The sequence below is a fragment of the Hyla sarda genome, chromosome 4, assembly GCF_029499605.1.
Source record: "Hyla sarda isolate aHylSar1 chromosome 4, aHylSar1.hap1, whole genome shotgun sequence".
Taxonomy (NCBI): Eukaryota; Metazoa; Chordata; class Amphibia; order Anura; family Hylidae; genus Hyla; species Hyla sarda.
Window position 1 is genome coordinate 321,627,251 of NC_079192.1, and position 22,989 is coordinate 321,650,239.

Below are 22,989 nucleotides of genomic sequence, written 5' to 3' on the forward strand. Positions count from 1 at the left end.
GGAGTAAAATCAACAAAGGAGGAAGCTTTTGACTTCAAATCCCATCCCCATATATTGTTGTTATATCCCAACCCCATATCCCGTCCTCATGCCCCGACCTCCTATCCAGTCCTTCAATCCCATCCTCCTATCTAAACCTCCTATGCCGACCTCCTATCCAGTCCTCCTATCCCGACCTCCTATCTTCCCCTCCTATCCTGACCATCCCGTCCTCCTATCCCGAGCCATAATATGTGTACCAGTTATTGAAATATCTCCACCCGTACGGAAGTTATGTGAGAACATTTCCCATTGATTTGCATGGGACATTAAACAAAAACCCCGACAGTCACAAATTGGGGTAGTTAAGGGTTAAATTAACTATCCTATGTTTTAAGTGGACATAAGTAACATGTGACCAAGTATTATCGAAATATCTCCAGCCGTTTGGAAGTTATGCAGTAACATATATTTCCCATAGACTTGTATAGGACTTTAAAAATAAACCCCACCCCTGGCAAATGGGGATGAGTAAGGGTTAAATCACCTATCCTATGTGTGTTGTTGACATATAAGTAACATGTGTGCCAAGTTTCCTGTTAATATCTTTAGCCATGTGGAAGATACACACACGTTAAGTTATATATATATATATATATATATTATCCCCGAGCCAATCTAGTTATTTAGGTGAGCATATGACACTAATAGTAATGCAAATGTTCTTATGGTATTACTCACAACAACCCGTAGACGGCTCTTCCATTGCTTTGCTCAATCATGTTTCTTTTCCAAGATACAGCATGTTCAGTTACCGGGAATGATGCCAGACCTTCCCAGGTCAAATGACAAAATAAAAACACCACCTTACTTCCTGCCTGACGTGCAATGTTTCAGGGACAGCCACCTTAATCATGACTAAGGGGGGGTTGTCCTTAAAACATTGTGTGGCCGCCTATTTTTCATCATAGCCTGAAACAATAAAAATGATAAACCCTATATGACCTAAAATGTATTATATCCTGCACCAGAAAAGTTGCACCCCCAATCTATTATTTGGTGATATAGCTGTATATATCAATGCCTGCAATCCACATACTATACAGTGACCCCCCCCCCCCCCCGACCTACAATGGCCCCGACATATGATCAAATCGACATACGATGGCCTCTCAGCATCGACATACGATGCTTTTTTTATGTCGGGGCCATCGCATTAAGTGTTATCCGGCAGCGCAAAATGCTTAAGCTGCTGCCGGATAGCAGCTTAATGTTCCCCGTGTGGTGCGGTGGGTATTACTTACCCCTCCACGATGCTTCGGGGTGCTCTCCGGGTCCAGTGCTGGTCTTCCGGTGTCTTCTCGGCCCTCTCCGGTGACGTCACTACGCTGTTGTGCATGCCGTCCCGTGATCCAATAGGAAGGTCATACGCAGCGGCGTAATGATGTCGCTACGCAGGCCCAGTAAGGCCTTGCGGAAGACCGGAGAAGACCAGGAGAGCCCAGCGGAGGCCCAGGGACACCATCGGGAGCGGCGGGACGCGGTTTGGAGCGACGGGGACAGGTGAGTACAGCTTCCTATACTTAACATTGCACGAATCCCTCAACATGCGATTGATTCGACAAACGATGGCTCGTTTGGAACAAATTACCTTCGTATGTTGAGGGACCACTGTATAATTGTCTACTGTGTCAAAAGAACATTCCAGGCAAAACTCATATATTGGGGCAGATTTGTTAAAGTGCATTTTACTGCAAGAAGTTGAAATTAAGGACATAATAAAGAACATAATTTGATAGAGGAACCAGCGAAAAACATGTGCAGCATCACCACAGGCATAGTTTTACTCTGCTGTCAAAGGAGAAGAGAAGTTAGGAGTGAAGTCCAACAACGCAATGCTGTGTAGGTGGCCCAAAGTCCAACTGCATCAATATAGCAAGTTTTTCAATAAAATTAAGAAAATAAAAAAATACCAGCAATTTATATTACCAGAATAAATTGAAGCACTTCAGGTTTTTGTCCCACCTCATACACACTCACCATCAGTAGTCCTACAGTCCCATTAGTTTGATTTGAGCATAGCTGCATCCATGCTTTCTACTGGTGTAACTAGGTCACGTGCTGACTTCCTATGTACTACAGTATGAGAGCACCTATCTGCTCAATCCTTCTGGCTCCCAGACCCCTTCCCTTACTAACCTGAGTAGAATACTTCCACTACCACCTTTTTATGCCATGATTTTCCCCAAATGGCAGCAAAATGGTGCTTTTAGCCGCAACTGTGCAAATAGAGGTAAAAATTTAATTTTTATAGAGATTTTGGAAAATCACAACAAAACCCAGTAAAAGTAGGGTATAAAATGCTATAATGTCGCATTGTGTGAACATAGAAAGTCAAAAAACTTTCATGACAATGTTGTGTGAACTGACACCAAACCACTTCAGCAGTTTACTCTTGGATGAGTTTGTGTGACTAAGTTTTTTTTTTTAAATGTCATTTTGCAGAGATATGAGTACAATGGTCCCTCAACATATGATGGTAATCCGTTCCAAATGAACCATCGTTTGTTGAAACCATCGCAATGTGAAGTATAGGACAGAGGTCTACAACCTGCGGACCTCCAGATGTTGCAAAACTATAACACCCAGCCAACGGCTGTCCGGGCATGCTGGGATATGTAGTTTTGCAACATCTGGAGGTCCGCAGGTTGAAGACCACTGGTATTGGAGGTTATACTCGCGTGTCCCCGCCGCTCCGGACCGTCACCGCGTCCCTGGATGTCGCCCTCCATCGCTGTCGCCGCGTCCCCGGGGTGTCCCCGACGCTCTGGCAAGGCCTCTGCTTCCCCGGCATCCTCGGTCTCCGTCATCACGTCGCTACGCACGCCGCTCCTATTGGATGACGGGACAGTGTGCGCAGCGACGTGATGACGTCGATGGAGAGCGCCGACTATGCAGGGGACCCCGAAGAAGACGCGCCGGAGCCCCGAGGACAGGTAAGTGATCATCAGCGGAGCTCACGGGGAACCGTAAACGGCTATCCGGCGGCAGCTGAAGCAGTCAGCGCTGCCGGATAGCCGTTTATGCGATGGCCCCGACATACAAAAGCATCTTATGTTGATGCTGCCTTCAACATGCGATGGCCTCTGAGAGGCCATCGTATGTTGAAATGATCGTATGTCGGGGCCATCATAGGTCGGGGGGGGGTCACTTATCAACCGAATAATCCCCCTAAATCCTTTAACATGGCATTATATGCTCCTAGTCCACTTAAAATAAAGAGTGATAAGTGTGTAAAAAATAAATAAAATCACCAAAATGCAACCCAGCAAGTTTATTTTTCAGACAGGATTTGCTGCAGGTGTTAAGAGATTTGGTTATAACAACATCAACAACAATAAGAATAACAAATAAAAAAAAAATACAAAGTTGTCTTTTTGTCCTATGGGATATGAACTTTATCGAACATAAAAATTATGCATAAACGTTGCACTAAAGTATTCTGACGGGAATCCCTATGTACAACATCCCTACACAATCCTCATGTGCTTCGTACAGGATCCAGTTTTCTTCTGGGACCAATATGGTTACTAGAAATGTATACCACAAAACAAATACGAAATATTGTCCCATGTTTAAAATAACAAGAAGGATGACTGACAAACAAGCTGCATTGCATGGGTGCGGGTGAATCCACCTGTACCCTTCAAGTGAACCTCCTTATCAATTTACTCCCATTCCTACAGCAATTCCGCTGCACACTTGGAGAGATGGGGGACGTAATGCACATGGTTCTTATAAAGCCAACAGTACGGCAAGAGATGTTTCTTGGCTACGTATGGGGACTCTCATCCACATAACTACCTTCTGCAAAGCTTTCTTTTAAAGACAATTGTTACCACACTGGATTCATCAGAGTTGAATTGTGAACAGAACAGCTTATGGTTTGCCGAACATACCAAGGCGATAACGTTACATGGATGCATAGAAAATATAATACTTCATGGATCAAACCATTTCCAGATCTAAAGAGAACAATGCACATGAATGTTACTATCAGAAGACTGCAGCTAAGTGCTGGGTTTTAATACTCCTATTTCTTGTTAGCCCCAAAAAGCACCCAGACTTCCATGCAAGAGGCAAAGATTACTGCCAGTAACCAGCTGTCAATGAGGAAGATACGCAGCATACAGAAATAGATGCAAACCAAAACTTCAGCATCTTCTGAGGAACTCGGACGATACATTAGTGTTGCTTCGATTGTAATAAGACAAGCTTTTCTCGCCTAATCATTTATTGGCAGCCCTTGAGTACTACTAAGGTAAGCTACAGACCCGGCATAACTCCATACACCAACCTATTGGTAAATGTGCAAGTTACAGCCTTTGCTAAAGCTGTAGTAACAAGGACTTACTCTAAAGCAACATACAACAGAAGAATAAGGACTCAAACCAATACGAATTTTATAGGGTATAGAGAAAAAAAATAAAATGCAAGAAATTGTAGGGATACACTAATAAACTACGAGAAATTTGCAGTCACTTTTCTCTGATCAGTGTTCTGAGCCATATGTAGGTAACAACTTAAAGCTTTGTTATACTGTTTGATAATAGAAATCAATTATGGAATTTATTCAATGTCCATTTCTGGAAGTTTCTTTTCTGCATCAGAAGAAGCTGTATCTGCACTTTGTTCTGCACCCTGTGGGCCCGTGCTATTTACGTTACTGTCTACTGGTCCATTCTGCTCTCCGGCTGGCTGCTCTTCTTTCGGAGGTTCCACTTTGGGTTTTGGTTTGGAAACTATAGAGTTGCATGTGCTCATCAGTTCCTAAAATAAAATGGATAGTAAAGGCCATATGAAAATTACAGTTGTGGAGGGTTGAAATGAAAACAACCTTCATTCTTTGCAAGATCTATAGACATGATGCACTCACCAGGTCTTTAGGAAGTCACCTGCTCTTCATTGCATGTAGATGTACAACGATGGCATTAATGCAGGGAGAGCAGACAGATGGAACAAAGTGGGGAAAATGGATGGGCGACGGGCCGCTATCGCGCTTGCGCGCTTCGTCAGGCCCCTCAGGGGCCTGACGAAGCGCGCAAGCGCGATAACGGACCATCGCACATCCATTTTCCCCACTTCGTTCCATCTGTCCGCTCTCCCTGCATTAAAGGGGTAGTCTGGTGAAAACCTTTTTTCTTTTAAATCAACTGGTGCCAGAAAGTTAAACAGATTTGTAAATTACTTCTATTAAAAAAATCTTAATCCTTCCTTTACTTATTAGCTGCTGAATACTACAGAGGAAATTATTTTCTTTTTGGAATGCTCTCTGATGACATCACAAGAGACAGTTCTCTCTCTGCAGACATCATTATAATAATAATAACTTTTTATTTATTGTTGTCCCTAGTGGGATTTGAACCCAAGGCCCCAGCACTGCAAGGCAGCAGTGCTATCCACTGAGCCACCATGCTGCCCTTAGCATACATCTGCTCTGCATGGTTGCTAAAATGGACAGAGATGTCAGCAGAGAGCACTGTGCTCGTGATGTCATCAGTGTTCCAAAAAGAAAGGAATTTCCTCTGTAGCATTCAGCAGCTAATAAGTACTGGAAGGATTAAGATTTTTTAATAAAAGTAATTCACAAATATGTTTAATTTTCTGGCACCAGTTGATTTAAAAGAAAAAAGGTTTTCACCGGAGTACCCCTTTAATGCCATCGTTGTACATCTACATGCACTCACCAGGTCATTAGGGAAGTCACTTGCTCTTTATTGCATCACGTCTATATATCTTACTTGGAACCTACCTTGAACTGTTTCATGATAGCACCCGGAGGGTCTCGTAGCCGTATTAGCCTAGCGGATGGATTACAGTTTGTGGACAATCTTTATTCTTTAACATGCACCAACTGAGCCATGAGAGACCTGACATTGCTATGACAAATACATCATAATGGTACATTCACACTTACAGGATCTGCCGCATATTTTCAACAGCTGATTTTGCCACCCATTGAAGTCAATGGGTATCAAAATCAACGTGCGTGTGAACATACCCTTGGTTTGCATACCTAGTGTACCACATGGCCAGTTACCGAACACATTTTACCACCAATTGTTGCATTTTACACTGCAGATTCTTTGGATGAACATATTAATAAGAACTTGTGATATGCTAAGGGGCTGGGGGATTGGGATAGTGGGGAGCCATGTGGCTGGGGGGGGGGGGACAAGCAATTAGCCCTCCTTGATCAGACATTAATCCAATATCCTGTGGCTAGGGGATAAGAGGTCGTTCACTAGACAACCTCTTTAAAGGGGATCTCTGGGATAGAAAAACGTATTCCCTATGCTAAGGATAGGGTATTAGTGTCAGATTGCAGGGGTCCAACCACTAGGACCCCCCGCAATCTCCTGGTACGGGGCCTCGGCTCTCTTCCTGAAAATGGCATGTCGACCGCCACACGAATTGGTAACCGACACGCCCCCTTAAAGCATCTTTTTGGGAGGGCCAAAGCACTGCACTCAGGAATCTCCGGCTCTCCCATAGTACATTACCATTACATTTATCAAGTCTCTGCAAAGCTTTTTCTGACATGCATGCCTTTTTGCCTTTTGTTTTAGATTAACAGGCATTACCCAGCACTAACCAAAAACGTACTTTTGTTTTTGCTTGTATGTCCTTTGTGTGCACCACTGGATCTACAGTAAGGCTCTGCTTCATCTGCAGGTTCATTTTGTTATTCATCCACTCCATGGCTTCGTTTGTGCACTTCTCCACTTTCTCCATATCAGCAGCATCTAGATGGTCGTATGCCTCTTCCTACAGTCAGAAATGTTACATTACACCAGAAGCTCAAGACACACACCACAAAGACAAGCTTTGATACAGAGCTCCCCATGAAGGCCTACTTCACATAAGTACACGCAAAAAAAAATCTAATTAGATAATAATGATTAAACACAGATGCAATAGAACTCAAATATGGATGCACCCGTGTTTTAAATCCTAGCCATAGATAATAGACAATTTTTATTGCCATCAATAACATCATAACAGTAAAATTGTAACAACATAGTAGCACAAAATATGAAGCAATAAAACAAATGCTAGGAAACCAATGAAGAGTGATGTCATTTTTACAAAGGAATACAATCTATATTAGAGAAATGCAAACATAGAATGAGAGCAGAATCCCCCAGAGGGTCTCAGATTATCAAAACTAGTGCAAACCTGAAGCAAAAGAACCATCGACTACAAAACCCCTCAGTCCTGGAGGACCTTAAAGGGGTATTCCAGGAAAAAACTTTTTTTTATATATCAACTGGTTCCAGAAAGTTAAACAGATTTGTAAATTACTTCTATTAAAAATTCTTAATCCTTTCAGTACTTATGAGCTTCTGAAGTTAAGGTTGTTCCTTTCTGTCTAAGTAATCTCTGATGATGACACGTGTCTCGGGAAACGCCCAGTTTAGAAGCAAATTCCCATAGCAAACCTCTTCTAAACTGGGCGGTTCCCGAGACACGTGTCATCAGAGATTACTTAGACAGAAAGGAACAACCTAAACTTCAGAAGCTCATAAGTACTGAAAGGATTAAGATTTTTTTAATAGAAGTAATTTACAAATCTGTTTAACTTTCTGGAGCCAGTTGATATATATAAAAAAGTTTTTTCCTGGATAACCCCTTTAACTCCTTAAAGGAGAAGTCTCACAGTAAACAATTGTTCAGCTTTTAGTGCAGAAGGTAAAGTTATACAGGTTTGTAAATCACTTCCATTACCAATGCTGCTTAGAAACAAGCTTTATCTGCATTCTTCTGTCTGACAGGAAATTCAGCTGTTCCTGGTTTTCATGACTTTCGACCCCCTATTCAGGCTGTTATCAGCAGCATCCAGGGGCCGTGACATGACAATTACCCAGAAAACCCCTGTGCTGCAGAGAGTTGCCTGAGCTCGGCCTTAGCCCCTCCCATCTGATGAATATTCACACTGTCCTCCCTCTGTTCTGCAGTGATTGGCTGAGCAGCACTGCCTATATGTCGGCTGATTCAGATCATAGTTCTCTCCCCTCTCCTTGCTAATGTTTTTACACTGATAACGGAGGAGAGGGGGGAGGGGAGGAAGCTGTCAGCGTAGACCTGTCACACTGAGAATGGAGGGGAGGGAGAGTAGAATTGTCACACTGAGCACTGGGGAGAGAGGAGTGCAGGGCAGAGGAGGGGGGGAGGTGATTGTGCCACTGTAAAGCTATTTCACTGAGAGGAGGAGGGGGAGGGAGTGATTTTACAGTGTAAAACTGCAGCTTCAACTCCAGGGTCCCTCTCTCTGAGCACTGAGATTACATTTTGTTTCCTCGTGGCCACCCTGCTGTATAGGGCTATGATTGGAGCTCAGTGTTATGTGGTCATCCTGCTGTATAGGGCTATGATTGGAGCTCAGTGTTATGTGGCCACCCTGCTGTATAGGGCTATGATTGGAGCTCAGTGTTATGTGGCCACCCTGCTGTATAGGGCTATGATTGGAGCTCAGTGTTATGTGGGAGTGACTAACATAAGTTAGGGGTGGTAACAAGCTCTCTGCTCAGACAGCTGAGAGCAGGAAATGTGAGCAGTGCATGCAGGGAAATGTAGTCTTTGAGATCACAGGGATAGCCAACATAACCAGGAAGTAACTGCAATTTATGAGCTGAATAGCTGGTGAATGGGGGGCGGAAAAAAAATCACAAACATGTCAGAGAGGTGGTAGGTGAATATACTATGGAATGGCTAGGTATCTTTTTTTTCTTTGCTGCATGGGATATCTTCTTTAAGGACCAGGCCCATTTTGGCCTTAAAGGGGTTCTCCGGTGCTTAGACATCTTAACCCCTAGGGGATAAGATGCCTGATCACAGGAGTACCGCCGCTGGGGACGCCCGGGATCTTGCACTCGGCACCCCGTTTGTAATCAGTCCCCTGAGCGTGATCGCTCCGGGTCTGATTACGGACGACCACAAGGCCGGCGGGGTGTGATGTCATGCCTACGCCCAGTGTGACGTCACGCTCCGCCCCTCAATGCAAGCCTGCGGGAGGGGGCGTGACTGATTACAAACTGGGTGCCGCGTGCAAGATCACGGGGGTCCCCAGCGGCCTTTAAGGACGGAGCCAATTTTATTTTTGCATTTTTCGCTTTTTCCTCCTCGCCTTCTAAAAATCATAACGCTTATATTTCCATCCACAGACCCATATGAGGGCTTGTTTTTTGCATGACTAATTTTACTTTTTAATGAACTCACGTATTTTACCATGAAATGTACGGTGCAAAAAAAAAAAAAAAATTATATATATATATATATATATATATATATATATATATATATATATATATATACACATATATATATATATATATATTTATTTATTATGTGGAAAAATTGAAAAGAAAACCGCAATTTAGCAAATTTTGTTTTCACACTGTACACTTTACGGTAAAAATGTCGTTTTCTTTATTCTGTGGGTCAATACGATTAAAATGATACTCATGTTATATGCTTTTCTATAATTGTACCGCTAAAAAAAAATTCTCAAACTATTTAACAAAATGAGTATGTTTGAAATTGCCTATTTTGACCACCTATAATTTTTCCGTTTATATGGTATGAGGGCTCATTTTTTGCGCAGTTTGCTTAGGTTTAACTTTTTAGTAATTTCTAATAAAAAATTTTTTTTTAAATAAAATGTGAAAAAAAGCAGCAATTTCGGCCATTTTTTTTTATTTTTATTTAACGTTTACTCCGTTCACCGTACGGGATAATTAACAATATATTTTGATAGTTCAGACTTTTACAAATGCGGTGATACCAAATATGTTTATAAAAAAAAAAAAATGTTACGCTTTTTTGGCGGTAAAATGGGAAAAACTGATAATTTAAATTTTTATTGGGGGGGAGGGGATGTTTCCCATTTTTTTTTTTTTTTTATCTTTAATAGTCCCCATAGGGGACATATTTATAGCAATCATTTGATTGCTAATACTGTTGAGTGCTATGCATAGGGCATAGTACTGATCAGTGTTGTTGGTCATCTTCTGCTCTGGTCTGCTCGATCTCAGACCAGAGCAGAAGACCCCTGGAGACGGACGGAGGCAGGTGAGGGGACCTCCGTCCGCCATTATGGATGATCGGATGACCGTGGCAGCGCTGCGGGCAATCTTAACATCCATTTAAAGTGCAGGAAAAAAGGCAGGAACCAGCACTATCAAGTCTTCATATTTATTGGAGGTTAAAACATGGAGCAGGATACAAGCACATACCGACACACAGAGAAAGTACTGCACTGCCACAGATGCTGTGATCTGTATTTATCATGGCATCTGAGGGGTTATTGGCGGACATCCGCGCTATCGCGGCTGTCCGCCATTACCAGCAGGTCCCTGGCTGCTGACAGCAGCCGGGACCTGCCGCACATGACACAAGCATCTCGGGGTCGTAGCGCAGCGTGAATGTATGTCATGGTGCGTTAAGTAACACGGCATCATGACGTACATTTACATCAATTGTCGTTAAGGGGTTAAAGAAAATCAGGGACGCACGTTATTCGTTAAAGGACATCTGCAGCAAAAGACAACTTATCCCCTTAAAAATGTTTGATCGAAGGGGGTCCCAGCGTTTGGACCCACCCCAACACCACCCCTCTGCCGCGGCTCTCCCGTGCAGGAGGCGTGTCGGTCGGAGCGTGACGTCACAGCCGACACGCCTCCTCCATTTAGTTATATGCGAGAGCTGGGGAGGCATTAATGCCTCCCCGCCTCTCCCATAGAACTGCATGGGGAGGGGGTGTACCGTCGACCTCAGAGAGGTCGACGCTAAGCGCATTAGCCATTCACATAGAGCGGCAATGCGAGGCCCCGTTTGGGAGATCGCGGGGGGTCCCAGTGTTTGGACCCCCCCGCGATCAAACACTTATTCCCCATCCTGTGGATAGGGGATAAGTTGTTTTTTGATGCAGATGTCCTTTAAAATACAGCCCTGTGAATAGCCCCATAAATTAACATTACCTCCATATTATAGTCTGCAAAAACAGATGCAATATGGACGCAACATACATGTCCTTTCCAGCATTTTGCTCACAATATTAAGCTATAGCACTATAGGTTCTGAGCACACCTCCATATGAGACGCATTATAAAACCTTTAAGTATACATTTCTTGACCACCTTCTTACAAACCTTATTTTTAAAAGCATTAATAACTTTCATGTAAAGTTGAATTTGTTTTCCAAGATCTTCAAATGCTTTAGGTCGATCCTCATACTCATGGTAACGTGTCTGGATGGGTTGTCCTAGGTTCTAGAAGCAATTGACACGGTTTAAAATTTTGTGCAACAGTGTGATGACACAAAAGTGATAAGAAAAGGATTATAGCTCTTTAAATGGGTACTCTCATTAAAAAAAAAATGTTTTTTATTAAAAAGATTATGTAAAAAAAAAATGTTTCTAATATTTTTTATTTAAAAAAAAAAAAATCATGTTTTATGTGTTTTTTTTACGTTTGTAATCCTGGCCACTAGGTGTCACCCCATATGGCTCAGGATTACTTTTCCTCCCCTCTTGTTCAGCACGTTCGGACCAACGCTGGCTGGGCAGCGTGGCCCAGCGTGGTCCGAAACGCGCGTTCACATGAATGAGGAAAGGGAGATGCAAGGCGGGTGGGGATATTTAAATTTTGCGCGCCGCGCGAGCGCTGTGCTCTTGCTCTGCCTGTTTCCTAAATAGGCAGAGAGTGAGTACAGCGCTCGTTCGCGCGTGGCACGCGAAATTATAATATCCCCGCCCCCCTGCATCTCCCTCTCCTCATTTATTGCAGCGCGCGAGCTGCAGGAAAGAGAGAGAAGACGGGCGGAAGCGATCCCGGCAAGCTTCAGATGACGTTGTGCCTGCCGGGACCGCCCACTTCCTGTCCTCGCCAGAGAGCTCAACTCTGAGCTCCTCCAGCCGTTCTAGATAAGGTAATTTCATGGGGATTTGGCAGAAATAAAGACAGGGATAGATGTAGTTAGTGTCAGGGACAGATGGGGAGGGGGAATAGGGAAATTTAGTTTAGTGATAGCTACTCTTTAAAGGAGAAATGTCATCCATAAAAAAATTATCCCCAATTAGCAGGCTAGGGAATAATTTTTAGATAGCAGGGGGTCAGACTGCTGGGACCCTCCATGATTTCCTGTATGAGGTCCCAGCTCTAGCACAGAAACATATGGAGGGGGCGTGTTGGCCGCTTCTTCGTACGGGGGACTACACGCTCTGTTACCAGGGAGAGCCAGGGCCCTGTACAGGAGATTACGGGGGTCCCAGCGGTCTGTAACTTAGGCATAAAAGCTTCCACAAGAGAGAGGATGATACTTCTCCTTTAAATAACTATTGTTAGAATACACAGTACATATACTCGCAAACCACTTTATAAACCACAACTATTTACAACAACTGTTACCTTTAGATCTGTTAATTTGTCTAAATAAACTTGTTTTGACTGATCTTCTCCATCCTCATACAACCAGTTTTCAGTGTCTTCCAGCTTCAAAATTAAGCTATTCCGATCCTTAAAATATCAGGAAAAGGAAAATGATAAAAAATATATTCGTAAAAACACTAAGTTAATATACAATGAAGTATCTCAAAACAGGTCAGAAAAACCATAGCATAGTATCCGAGTGTCATAATGTGAAGGGGAAATTGGATGGATGTGAACTTGCTGTTCTGTCAGCATGTTGTGAATGGGTAAATAATCGAGGCCGGATACATCACGATTTGCTTCTGTGTGAAACTTTCTTTCTACCAGGCTGGGCTACAGGCCAAACTTACTATGCGAGCCTACCTTTCCAGTGGCACCCCTAGTTGTTTAAACAATACTCTGACATGTCGCATAAACTTTATAAGAGTGGAGATGCTGAAGGATAAGGGAGTTTCATTGTAATGGATGGTGACACCAAAGAAACATTACATAATGCAAAAGTAAAAGGCAGCGAAGAATATGCAGTAGGTATTATAAACCTATCACACATCACAAATAAAGGGTGATTGACAAGAGACTTAAAACATATCAGCCTCAGGAGCCCCAGAGTCCAAACCGTGGCTACATTAATCTGTTGACACCAAGTCAGACAGAGGAAAGAAACAACCACTAAGAACCCTATACTGTACAAACTAAAAAGATATGACCGATTTGGGAAATTGTGTGATCCGTCCATTCTTGAAATTAAAACAGATACAATTCAAAGAACAGAAAGCTAGAAGAGGAGCCTGGGAAGGTCTCACGGCTGACCTAAGAAAGCCAGGTATCAGTGAAAGGGATAAAACAGGTTTCTGTGCTAGGAGTTTGAGAGAACTCTTCCCACATAGAACAACTTCTCAAAAGCTGTGCAGAGGAAAAAGTGGAGCAGTAGCATGATGGATAAAGCCGGTAATTACTCACCGGTAATTCTGTGTCCCCGAGCCATGAATGCACCCCCTGAGAGAGAGGGACTCTGCCCCTAGGGACAGGAAACATGACGATAAAAAGAAGAACCCTCCTCCTTGGCCTCAGTGAGTTGCACAGACCAGAAGATCCTTCTTAACTAATAATCATTCACAATAAAATATCAAAATATCAATTAAACAAAAAAATAAAAATAAAAAAAGTGAACATCCACCAAGTGCAAGAAAACACACCGATAATATAGGGTGGGAAGGTCCTGGTGCTGTCATGGCTCAGGGAAACAGAATTACCGGTGAGTAATTACTGGCTTTCCTGGTCGCCATGACAGCACCACCTGAGAAATATCAGAGATAACCAATTAGGGTGGGATAACAGATTGCAAGACTTTGTGACCAAAAGAAAGAAGAGGTCCCAACGTTCACCCTGTAGTGCCGAAAAAATATATGAGGTGAAGACCAGGTGGCTGCTCTGTAGATCTGATCTATAGAAGCACCTCTCCTCTCAGCCCAAGAGGCAGCTAGAGCTCTAGTTGAATGGGCCCGAAGCCCTACAGGGGGAGCAACACCTGACACTGAGTAAGCTAGACTGATAGCTTGTCTACTCCACCTTCACAGAGTATTACTACTTGCCTTTTTCCCCCTGTTATCTTTACCTGCGAACTGAACAAAAAACACAGACACTGTGGTGGAATTGTCTGAAAATATGTTTTACATTTTCCTGATGGAGAATATACTGGGCCTCTGTCAGAGCATAATAAACTGCTAAAAGTTCTTATTTCTTCTTGAAAATTCCAAGGACCTTAAAAATTTGAGTCTCCAATATGCGCTCCCCCCCCCCCCCCCCCCCCCCAGGGACTGGAGTCTGTAGTAAGTATTTTTGGGTCTTTTACTACCCAGTCCAGACCTTTCTTTAAGTTGTCTTCTACTAACCACCATAGAAGAGATGTTTTTGTCTTTTGAAATAGAGAAAACTTTTTGTCTAGATTTCCTGAAGAGCCGTCCCAAGAAGAGAAGGTTTTCCTGCAAAACTCTTGAGTGGAAATGCGCCCAGGGCAACGCTTGTATTGCTGCAGTGTATAGCCCTAGTAGTGACATTCCTTTTATTTTGGTGATGAAGACCGATTACCTCCCTCACTGTGTTTTTTGAATCTTTAACTGGCAGAAAATATTTTTGTTGCTCTGAATGCAGCAGGATTCCCAGGAAGCACTTTTTATTTTCTGGAACTAAAAATGATTTTTCCCAGTTAATTATCCATAACTTTTTTAGGATAGCGATAGTATGTGCTGTAAACATCTCCACCTCCCCTTTTGATTGTCCTATTAAAAAAAAAAAAAAACGTCCAGGCACGGAACAAAGGTCCACCCCCTCTCAAATGTGGGCTGCCATCTCGAACACTATTTTGGTAAATACCCTAGGACAGTGGTTCTTAACCTGGGTTCGATCGAACCCCAGGGGTATGGGGAGTCAGTCCCGGGGGTTCGGCGGGGAAGGTCGCAACAGGACAGGCAAACCAAGCAATTGCTTGGGGCCCCGAGCAGAGCCGGTGTTTGCCCATCCTGTAGCAACGGGGCAATTCCCCCCATCACTATTCTGCGGCCACGCGTTAAGTTTAAAAACACAGGGCCGCCGGGACGTCACTGATGTCCCGTGCGTGCGCCCATAGAAACGAAGGCGCCGAGGACCGGAGGATAGAGAAGGAGGAAGATGCGCGCTGGCCATCTTGGTAAGTGACCAGCGGCACGTCATCTTCGGTGCACTGAAGTGGGCAGTACACAGGCATAAAGCCTCCAGCCATACACTGTATATGTCTGAAGGCTGTATGTCTGTGGGGGAACACTGCATGCATGAGTGGTCTTCAACCTGTGGACCTCCAGATGTTGCAAAACTACGACTCCCAGCATGCCCGGACAGCCAACGGCCTGCCTAATGTGGGGGAACACTGCCTGCCTAATGTGGGGGGGGGGGGGGGGGGGGGGGGAACACTGCCTGCCTAATGTGTGTGTGTGGGGGGGGGAACACTGCCTGCCTAATGTGTGTGTGTGTGGGGGGACGACGACGACACTGCCTGCCTAATGTGTGTGTGTGTGTATGTGTGTGTGTGTGTGGGGGGGAGAACACTGCCTGCCTAATGTGGGGGGGGAACACTGCCTGCCTAATGTGTGTGTGGGGGGGGGGGGAACACTGCCTGCCTAATGTGTGTGTGTGGGGGGGGGGGGGGAGAACACTGCCTGCCTAATGTGGGGGGGGGAGAACACTGCCTGCCTAATGTGGGGGGGGGGGGGGGGAAAGAACACGGCCTAATGTGGGGGAACACTGCCTGCCTAATGTGGGGGGGGACAACACTGCCTGCCTAATGTGCCACCGACTCGCCCCAGACTCATTGTGGATTAGGTTTTTTGGTACCTGTAGATGCTTGGTTAAAACATGTAATCTTTTGACTTTTTGGGAAAACAATCTAGCCGAGTCATCTGGCTTCCTCCCTTGGCCTCTGGTTTTCTTACTGGGAGAAAAATACCTATTAGGTCTGGCAGAAGGTGAATAATGAAAACCCTTTTTCCCCCATCGTCTGCTTTTTCTAGGAGGTCTAATAAAACAGGCCCAAAAAGCAACTTCCCTTCACAGGGAAGGGCACAGAGTTTGTTTTTGGAAAAGTATATCCCCCTGACAAGTTTTCAACCAGAGGTTGACAGGGCTGCTGACCTGGCTGACAGGCGTAGGGCCTCGGATGAGGCATCTGCAAGAAAGGCAGCCGAATTTCTAATAAGAGGCATAGTATTCAATAATTCATCATGAGGAACCTGGTTCTGAATATCTGAATTGATCCAGCCAAAGAATTAAAGATCTTGCTACCCAGGAGGTGGCCACGTTTGGTTTAAAAGAGGCAGTGGCGGCTTCCCAAATTCTGCATACAAAGGGATCAGATTTTTTGTCCATAGGATCTTTAAGTACGCCTATATCTTCCAGAGGAGAGAAACCTTAGAGAGCCACATCAATTTTTGGAACTTTTTCCCATTCTGTCAGTTCCGTATTGTCAAAGGGATATTTTCTTTTAATAGCACTAGGAAGAAAGGGCTTTCTTTAAGGGTTTTCACATTCCTTCTTTATCAATGCAGATATACATCTATGAACAGGGAGAGATCTTTTCCTAGATTCTAATCCCTCGAACATAATGTCCTGGACAGTTAAAGGGGTATTTCAGGCAAAGCCTTTCTATATATCTATATCTATATATATCTATATATATCTCCAGTTGAGATAGATAGATATATCTATCTCAACTGGCTCCGGAAAGTTAAACAGATTTGTAAATTACTTCTATTAAAAAATCTTAATCCTTCCAATAGTTATTAGCTTCTGAAGTTTTCTGTCTAACTGCTCAATGATGATGTCACGTCCCAGGAGCTGTGCATGATGGGAGAATATCCCCATAGGAACTGCACAGCTCTCGGGACCTGAGTCATCAGAGAGCAGATAGACAGAAAACAACAACTCAACTTCAGAAGCTAATAACTATTGGAAGGATTAAGATTTTTTAATAGAAGTAATTTACAAATCTGTTTAACTTTCCGGAGCCAGTTGATATATGAAAAAAGTTTGGGCCTGGATTACCCCTTTAATTTCTCTGGGATCTTCAATATTAATCGCTAAACGTAAATTTTTTAATTAACCCATCAGTGTTCTCCGCCTGAAAGAAAGGTCTTCAAGAGGTAGTATCCTCAACAGGAATATCCATCCGATCCTGAATCTACAGTAATTCCTTCCTCCTCTGACCCTGCAGCCTGAGCAATCAGGAATTAACGGCAGGTACAGAAACACAGGCCAATTTCAAGGAATTTTGCATCTCCATCCAAAACATTTCCTGCATGGATGAGAGGAAAGATGGGACTTCAGAAGAAAAAAAACTTTAGCTACACATGACACAAGTTTGCTTCTCATAACTCTGTGGTAGCTTTGATTTACACATATTACACTTATGGTGTTTAGCTTTTTTGATGCTTTTCTAGGTACATCCCCCTAAAAAGCACAGATAAACCAGAATAGGGATTAATAGGACCCCAAATTAACTGAAATGGGTACACTTACTCAGGCATTGCTGGGTACCGTAGACTGAGTCTTTGCTGAGGATTCAGCCAGGTCCCGTAGAAGAGTTTATGCTGCTACAGGCTGTAACTGCTGGCTGACTTCCTTTGGCGAATGAGGGACTGTGCAGAGGCAGCTCAGATACTACTGGGCCGCACTTCCGCACAGAGACGCCGGCGTCAGATCCGGCCCGTCAAGTGACTCTGTGACGAGCTTCCGGCTACCAGCCCCTCCATGTCCCTGTTCCTCCGCTGAATGTCCCACACTACGCGAGATCCATGAGCAGCATTCTCCACGCAGCAAGCCAGGAACCGGACACAGGAAAACCAGTCACGACTCCCCCATTAGGGAGGTAATCAGGACCGCCAGTACCCCGAGACTACGAGGATTGTAGCCCAGGCGTACCCTCACCATATCTATCCCAACACCAGGGACTCCTGCCTGAGACAGGCTTCCAGGGACAGGAAACACACTGATACAGAGGAGAAGGGTTATTTTTAGCCTCAGGTTTCCTGCCCCTAGGGGCAGAGTCCCTCCCTCTCTCAGGTGTTGCTGTAATGGCGACCAGGGGAAAAAAAAAAAAAACTCATACTTGCACATGGGCAATAGAAGGGTCACTATAAACATATGACAACATTAACGTGTAAAGAGTGCCTGTCATCAAATCATATTTTCTACTCCTAACACCCCTCCTTCCCTTAAAGGAAATCTGTCACCAGTGTCACCTGCAATAAACCTGTCGGTACCGACAGGTAGTGCAGGTGACACTGATGACAACGGTACTTACCTTGTCCCAGTCAGTGCAGTTGTTCTTCAGTAATCTTCTCCGGCAAGCCGGGCCCGTAGCTGAAGAAACCGGAGAAGATTACTCCAGCAGCGGGACCCAGCAGAGAGCAGCAGCGGTGATGTCAGCAGCGGTGATGTCACTAAGCGCTATGTCAAGCCAGGCCAGGAGCTGAAGGTACCGGAGAAGATTACTGAAAAACGACTGCATGGAATGGGACAAGGTAAGTACCGTTGTCATCAGTGTCACCTGCACTACAAGTCCATACGGACAGGTTAGTGCAGGCGACACTGGTGACAGATTTCCTTGAAAAAATGTTTTCCAGAGCTTTAAAAAGCTAAGCATCATACCTTTCCCCTTGCTCACATTGTATGAGCTCCCAGCAGGAGAAAATGGGCATTCCCCAGCAGGCGCGAGGTCACTGAAGCCTGCGAGAGCTGTGACTTGCCATGCCCTGCACACACTTCCTGTGTTTGGTCTCCTCCCGGCCTGACAAGACCAAACTAACTGTTTGACTTGCAGGGAACAGAGCAGAGCCACCTAGTGGCCATTTTTCAATCACATTAAAAACATATAAAGGTTGAGAATTTTAACAGCGAGTAAATAGCAAAGTGTCTTATAATAACATAAGGAACAATTTATTAAAAGTTTAGTTTGGTACACTCTAACTTCAGTCTCTATGATCAATACATGAAAGAATCAGGAAGCTGACTTATGAGTGTCAAGCTTCCTGAAACAGAGACTGGTACATGTGTGTGAGGGACACAGGCAACAGTGTGTGGAGGGGGGGGGGTAGTCTATGAGGGAGCATTCTGAATAAGTGGGGGGACACATGGGGAGCTTGACGGAATCATGGAAAACTGTGTGTGTGTGTGTGTTGGGGAGCACAAGAACAATCACAGCATCAGGGAACACATCAATTTCAGCTTTTGTGATTATATGACAGACAGTCCCTAGATACGTATGTGATGCTGGACCTATTACATTCCTTCCACTGGAGACCGTTGCTGATTGGCTAATGTTTCAGCGCAATAATAGGTGGATTATAACATCAATCTAAAAGGATAGTGTAATGATAGGGGGTTTGCTATATCCATCTAAAAGGATAGTGTAGTGCTAGGCATGATTGCACATTAGCCAATCTACTGTCGGCAGATCCGGCTTGGTGATGTCCCGGAGGGAGGTTTTTAAAAAAAATAAAAAAAAAAACGGTTTAGCGTTCTTAACTCAGGGCCCGTTGTCCTCTTGACAAAGCTGCGTCTTGCAGTGAAACATGTCGAGGGGGGCTGAGAAATTTTAAATACAGTGCTGTCTCCATTCACATTGCACACTGCAGGTGCATGCGACATTCACACAACCAGTGTTAGGTAGCCAGGTGGCACCTTTTGTGTCTACCACATGGAGAGAGTGGCACTGGAATTTTTATCTGTTTGTTCTAAGTGTGAAGCAATTAATAAAGTACAAAGTTTTTATATATGGGAAATAGGGTCTTTTTGGATCACTATCGTGATCTATAAGTAATTGTGTAGATACTCAAGATTAACTAAAAGTAATTGGATAAGTACAGAAGACCCTAGACAACTGATAATACTGGAGGATTTGGACTGTCAGCAAAGACTTTCTGCCAGGGGTTTGGTTGATTTTAAACACAACATTTAAAAAATATATAGAGACAATATAATGAAAAACTACCAAACAGAATGCACTTACATCTTCATTGACAAACTTTTCATAAACCCCACTCAGTTTGTCCCTCATCTCGTAGACATATTCCTCCACTGCATTCTTTGCATCATTTCGTTCCTTCTCCAATTTATCCTGCATTATCATCTTTCCCTATGGAAAAAAAAAAAACAAGGAGTCAGTAAGCCTTCAGATGTCCTTGTTCATACCTTAATGTATAAACTGCTGTATAAGGGAAACAATTTTTTGCTGCCAATGTAAAAATAATGTATAATGAATTCATTACCACACAGCAATGCCAGCATTTTGATGCATTTTAGTCAATAACATTCCATAAAATAATGTAAAAAATAAAATAAAAAAAACAAAAAGCACACAAGGTTGCATATATTGCAAAGATAGCCAAAAATTGTAGTGAATATTGAGCCTGATTTAGTTTGAAAGCAGAAAATCTAGATTTTAAAATTACGTATGTAGCTCTTATTTTGTGGCCACAGAAAGCATACAGCAGTGTCGGAAGGCACAACGTTCCTTTGGTAGAGGAAGAGGAATGAAACGGTTGAAAGATATTGTTTCCCCTCTTGACTATTCTTTAGTGGTTCTACAATTTGTATGAGAATATTAACTATGGGTTTGGACAGGCCTGTGTTCCATTGTTTTACTATAAAAGGTGGAGCCAATGGGTGATGCATACTGCTGTTAATATTCATGGAAATCTAATGTGGCTCTCCTATTCACTACAATTACCAGCATTAACAGTATAGGAATAAGAATCCAACCATTTAGATCCCGTGCCAGTAAAAAAGCAACATAACTCCCCTGTTCTGGAGAGAGGACAACTCATCAAGTGCCACATATATGTTGTGAGATGTATATAACAATCCTTAGCGTACCTCATTTTCAATAAACAGGTTTAGGGAGTCCCTTCCTATCTGCCATGGGGGATAGTGCTCAATGGGCAAGTCAATCGTGCTGGTCTTCACTTTGGGTTTTTTCGCTTGAGGGGGCTGATCATTCTTCTTCTCTTTAGGTGAAGTTTGGGATGTCTAAGGAGAAACAACAAGACAGAGGCCTTTAAACATATAATATCTACAATAAATTTTACAAAGTTTATTTACCACTCATTTTATAGGTTCAATAGCAGAAAGCGGTTATTGCAATATACTGTAGTGATGTAATAGATGCGCTGAACACGATGCTGGATGTGCATGATTTTCTCAACCACTGAATACTTCTGATTGAGTAAACAGGGTCTAAACCAGTGGTCTTCAACCTGCGGACCTCCAGATGTTGCAAAACTACAACTCCTAGCATGCCCGGACAGCCGTTGGCTGTCCGGCCATGCTGGGAGTTGTAGTTTTGCAACATCTGGAGGTCCGCAGGTTGAAGACCACTGGTCAAAACGGTTCACATACAGAACTTGCATGTGCACCATAGTGTTACGACGTAGGTTCTGGAGCTGTGCCCCATGCCATCAGCAGCAGGTTAGCTGTAAAATACAGCCCACACCCTACTGCAAAGGCCAGAATCAGTGTTAACTCAATGCTGACTGCAGCATCTATGTGGTTAGCTGAAGGGAGCTCCCTCTTTCAGCCCCTTAGTTACAAAGTGCCAATGGGTTAGTGACAGGCCAGAGGAAAGACCCAACCCAATAAGTTGCCTTTTGGTGTAATATTGGCAGGCATAATGCATAACAAAGCAGAAAGGATGCAGTTTAACCCCTTTATGCTCAAGGACAAAATATTACATCCTATGAGGGTGAAGGGTGCATGGAGAGGGCATGGGACCAAAGCACTTTCCATACCAGGCAACTCCCATCTGCTTTTAGAAGCAGAAAGCTGACAATAATAGTCAGAATGGAGCGATCCCTCTACCGGATTTAACTGTTTAGATCAGGCATGGGCAACCTTTCCACTGCACATGTTTTGGACTACATCTCCCATGATGCTTTGGCAGCATTTTGGCTGAAAGAGCATCATGGGAGATGTAGTCCAAAACATCTGCTGTGCCGAAGGTTGCCTATACATGGTTTAGATGTTGATGTAAAAAAAATCAGTGTCAAAAGTTTTTTTGATGATCAAAACCCTTTAAAATAGGGACTTTAAAGAATATATAAATATATATAGTTAGCAAATCAGACTGTGCCAGAAAGTTAGACGAATTAGTACATTACAAATATATAAATCACAAGGGACCCCATAGGAGCCCCACTGCAATACTATTATTACCAATATCCCTTTAGGGTAACCCCCTCAGGGACAATAAACCCTTCCACGAGGGAGCTTGACTCAGCTCATTCCTCCCTGCCTCATTAGGCTATGTGGCAACCTTATGGCTGTCTTTATGCCATTTTTTGTTTGCCTTTTTAGGGATTTGTTATCCATCACTGAAGAGATCACTGCCTAAAATGTCACTCGCCTCCCCGACGTTTCACCAGCTCCCTGGCTTTGTTAAGGGTTGTGAGGCTAATGGCGTTCAAATTATCTGACAGTTAATCCAATAGATTAAGATAACTCATAATTGAGAAGAGGGTATATTATAATATGTGGGGAAATAGGTGCTGATTTTTTATTGGTGATATTTATAACGAGTTAGGTCTGATGATGCATTAACAAACTTCATATGATATCTTTACTCTTTTGATATTGGGACAAAAGAGTAAAAATATCATATGAAGTTTGTTTATACATCATCAGACGTAACTCATAAATATCACCAACAAAAGTCAGCACCTATTTTCCCCCATAATATACCCTCTTCTCCATTATAATCCATTATAATCTATTGGATTAACTGTGGAATTTTCTGGTCATGAAACACCCTATTAACATCTTATAGTAACATTTTATAACCTATAAACATTGTTCCAAATGATATAGCAATATACTATCCGTGTGGGACCTCTTTCTCCCGAATTCACATAAAGTACGAGAAGGTCGGGGGGTGTTATCAATTCCATCTGACTTATTCTGTATCTTCTAAATTAATAAAGCGATGTAAACATCGAAGCT

At 43.3% G+C, this 22,989-nt stretch overlaps 1 protein-coding gene across 2 annotated transcripts in view; it reads right to left on the bottom strand.

Moving 5' to 3' along the window:
• Window positions 1–3,298: 3,298 nt before the first annotated feature.
• HSPA4 (heat shock protein family A (Hsp70) member 4) overlaps window positions 3,299–22,989 on the bottom strand; it is a 97,889-nt gene continuing 78,198 nt past the window's right edge. For both annotated transcript variants that reach the window (XM_056574931.1, XM_056574930.1), the window contains exons 14-19: window positions 20,872–21,024; window positions 20,006–20,131; window positions 12,448–12,555; window positions 11,190–11,309; window positions 6,646–6,807; window positions 3,299–4,809 (exon numbers count right to left, since the gene is read on the bottom strand). In XM_056574931.1, the coding sequence (XP_056430906.1) occupies window positions 4,609–4,809; window positions 6,646–6,807; window positions 11,190–11,309; window positions 12,448–12,555; window positions 20,006–20,131; window positions 20,872–21,024 (870 nt within the window). In that variant the 3' untranslated portion in view covers window positions 3,299–4,608. The remainder of the gene's footprint in view (window positions 4,810–6,645; window positions 6,808–11,189; window positions 11,310–12,447; window positions 12,556–20,005; window positions 20,132–20,871; window positions 21,025–22,989) is intronic.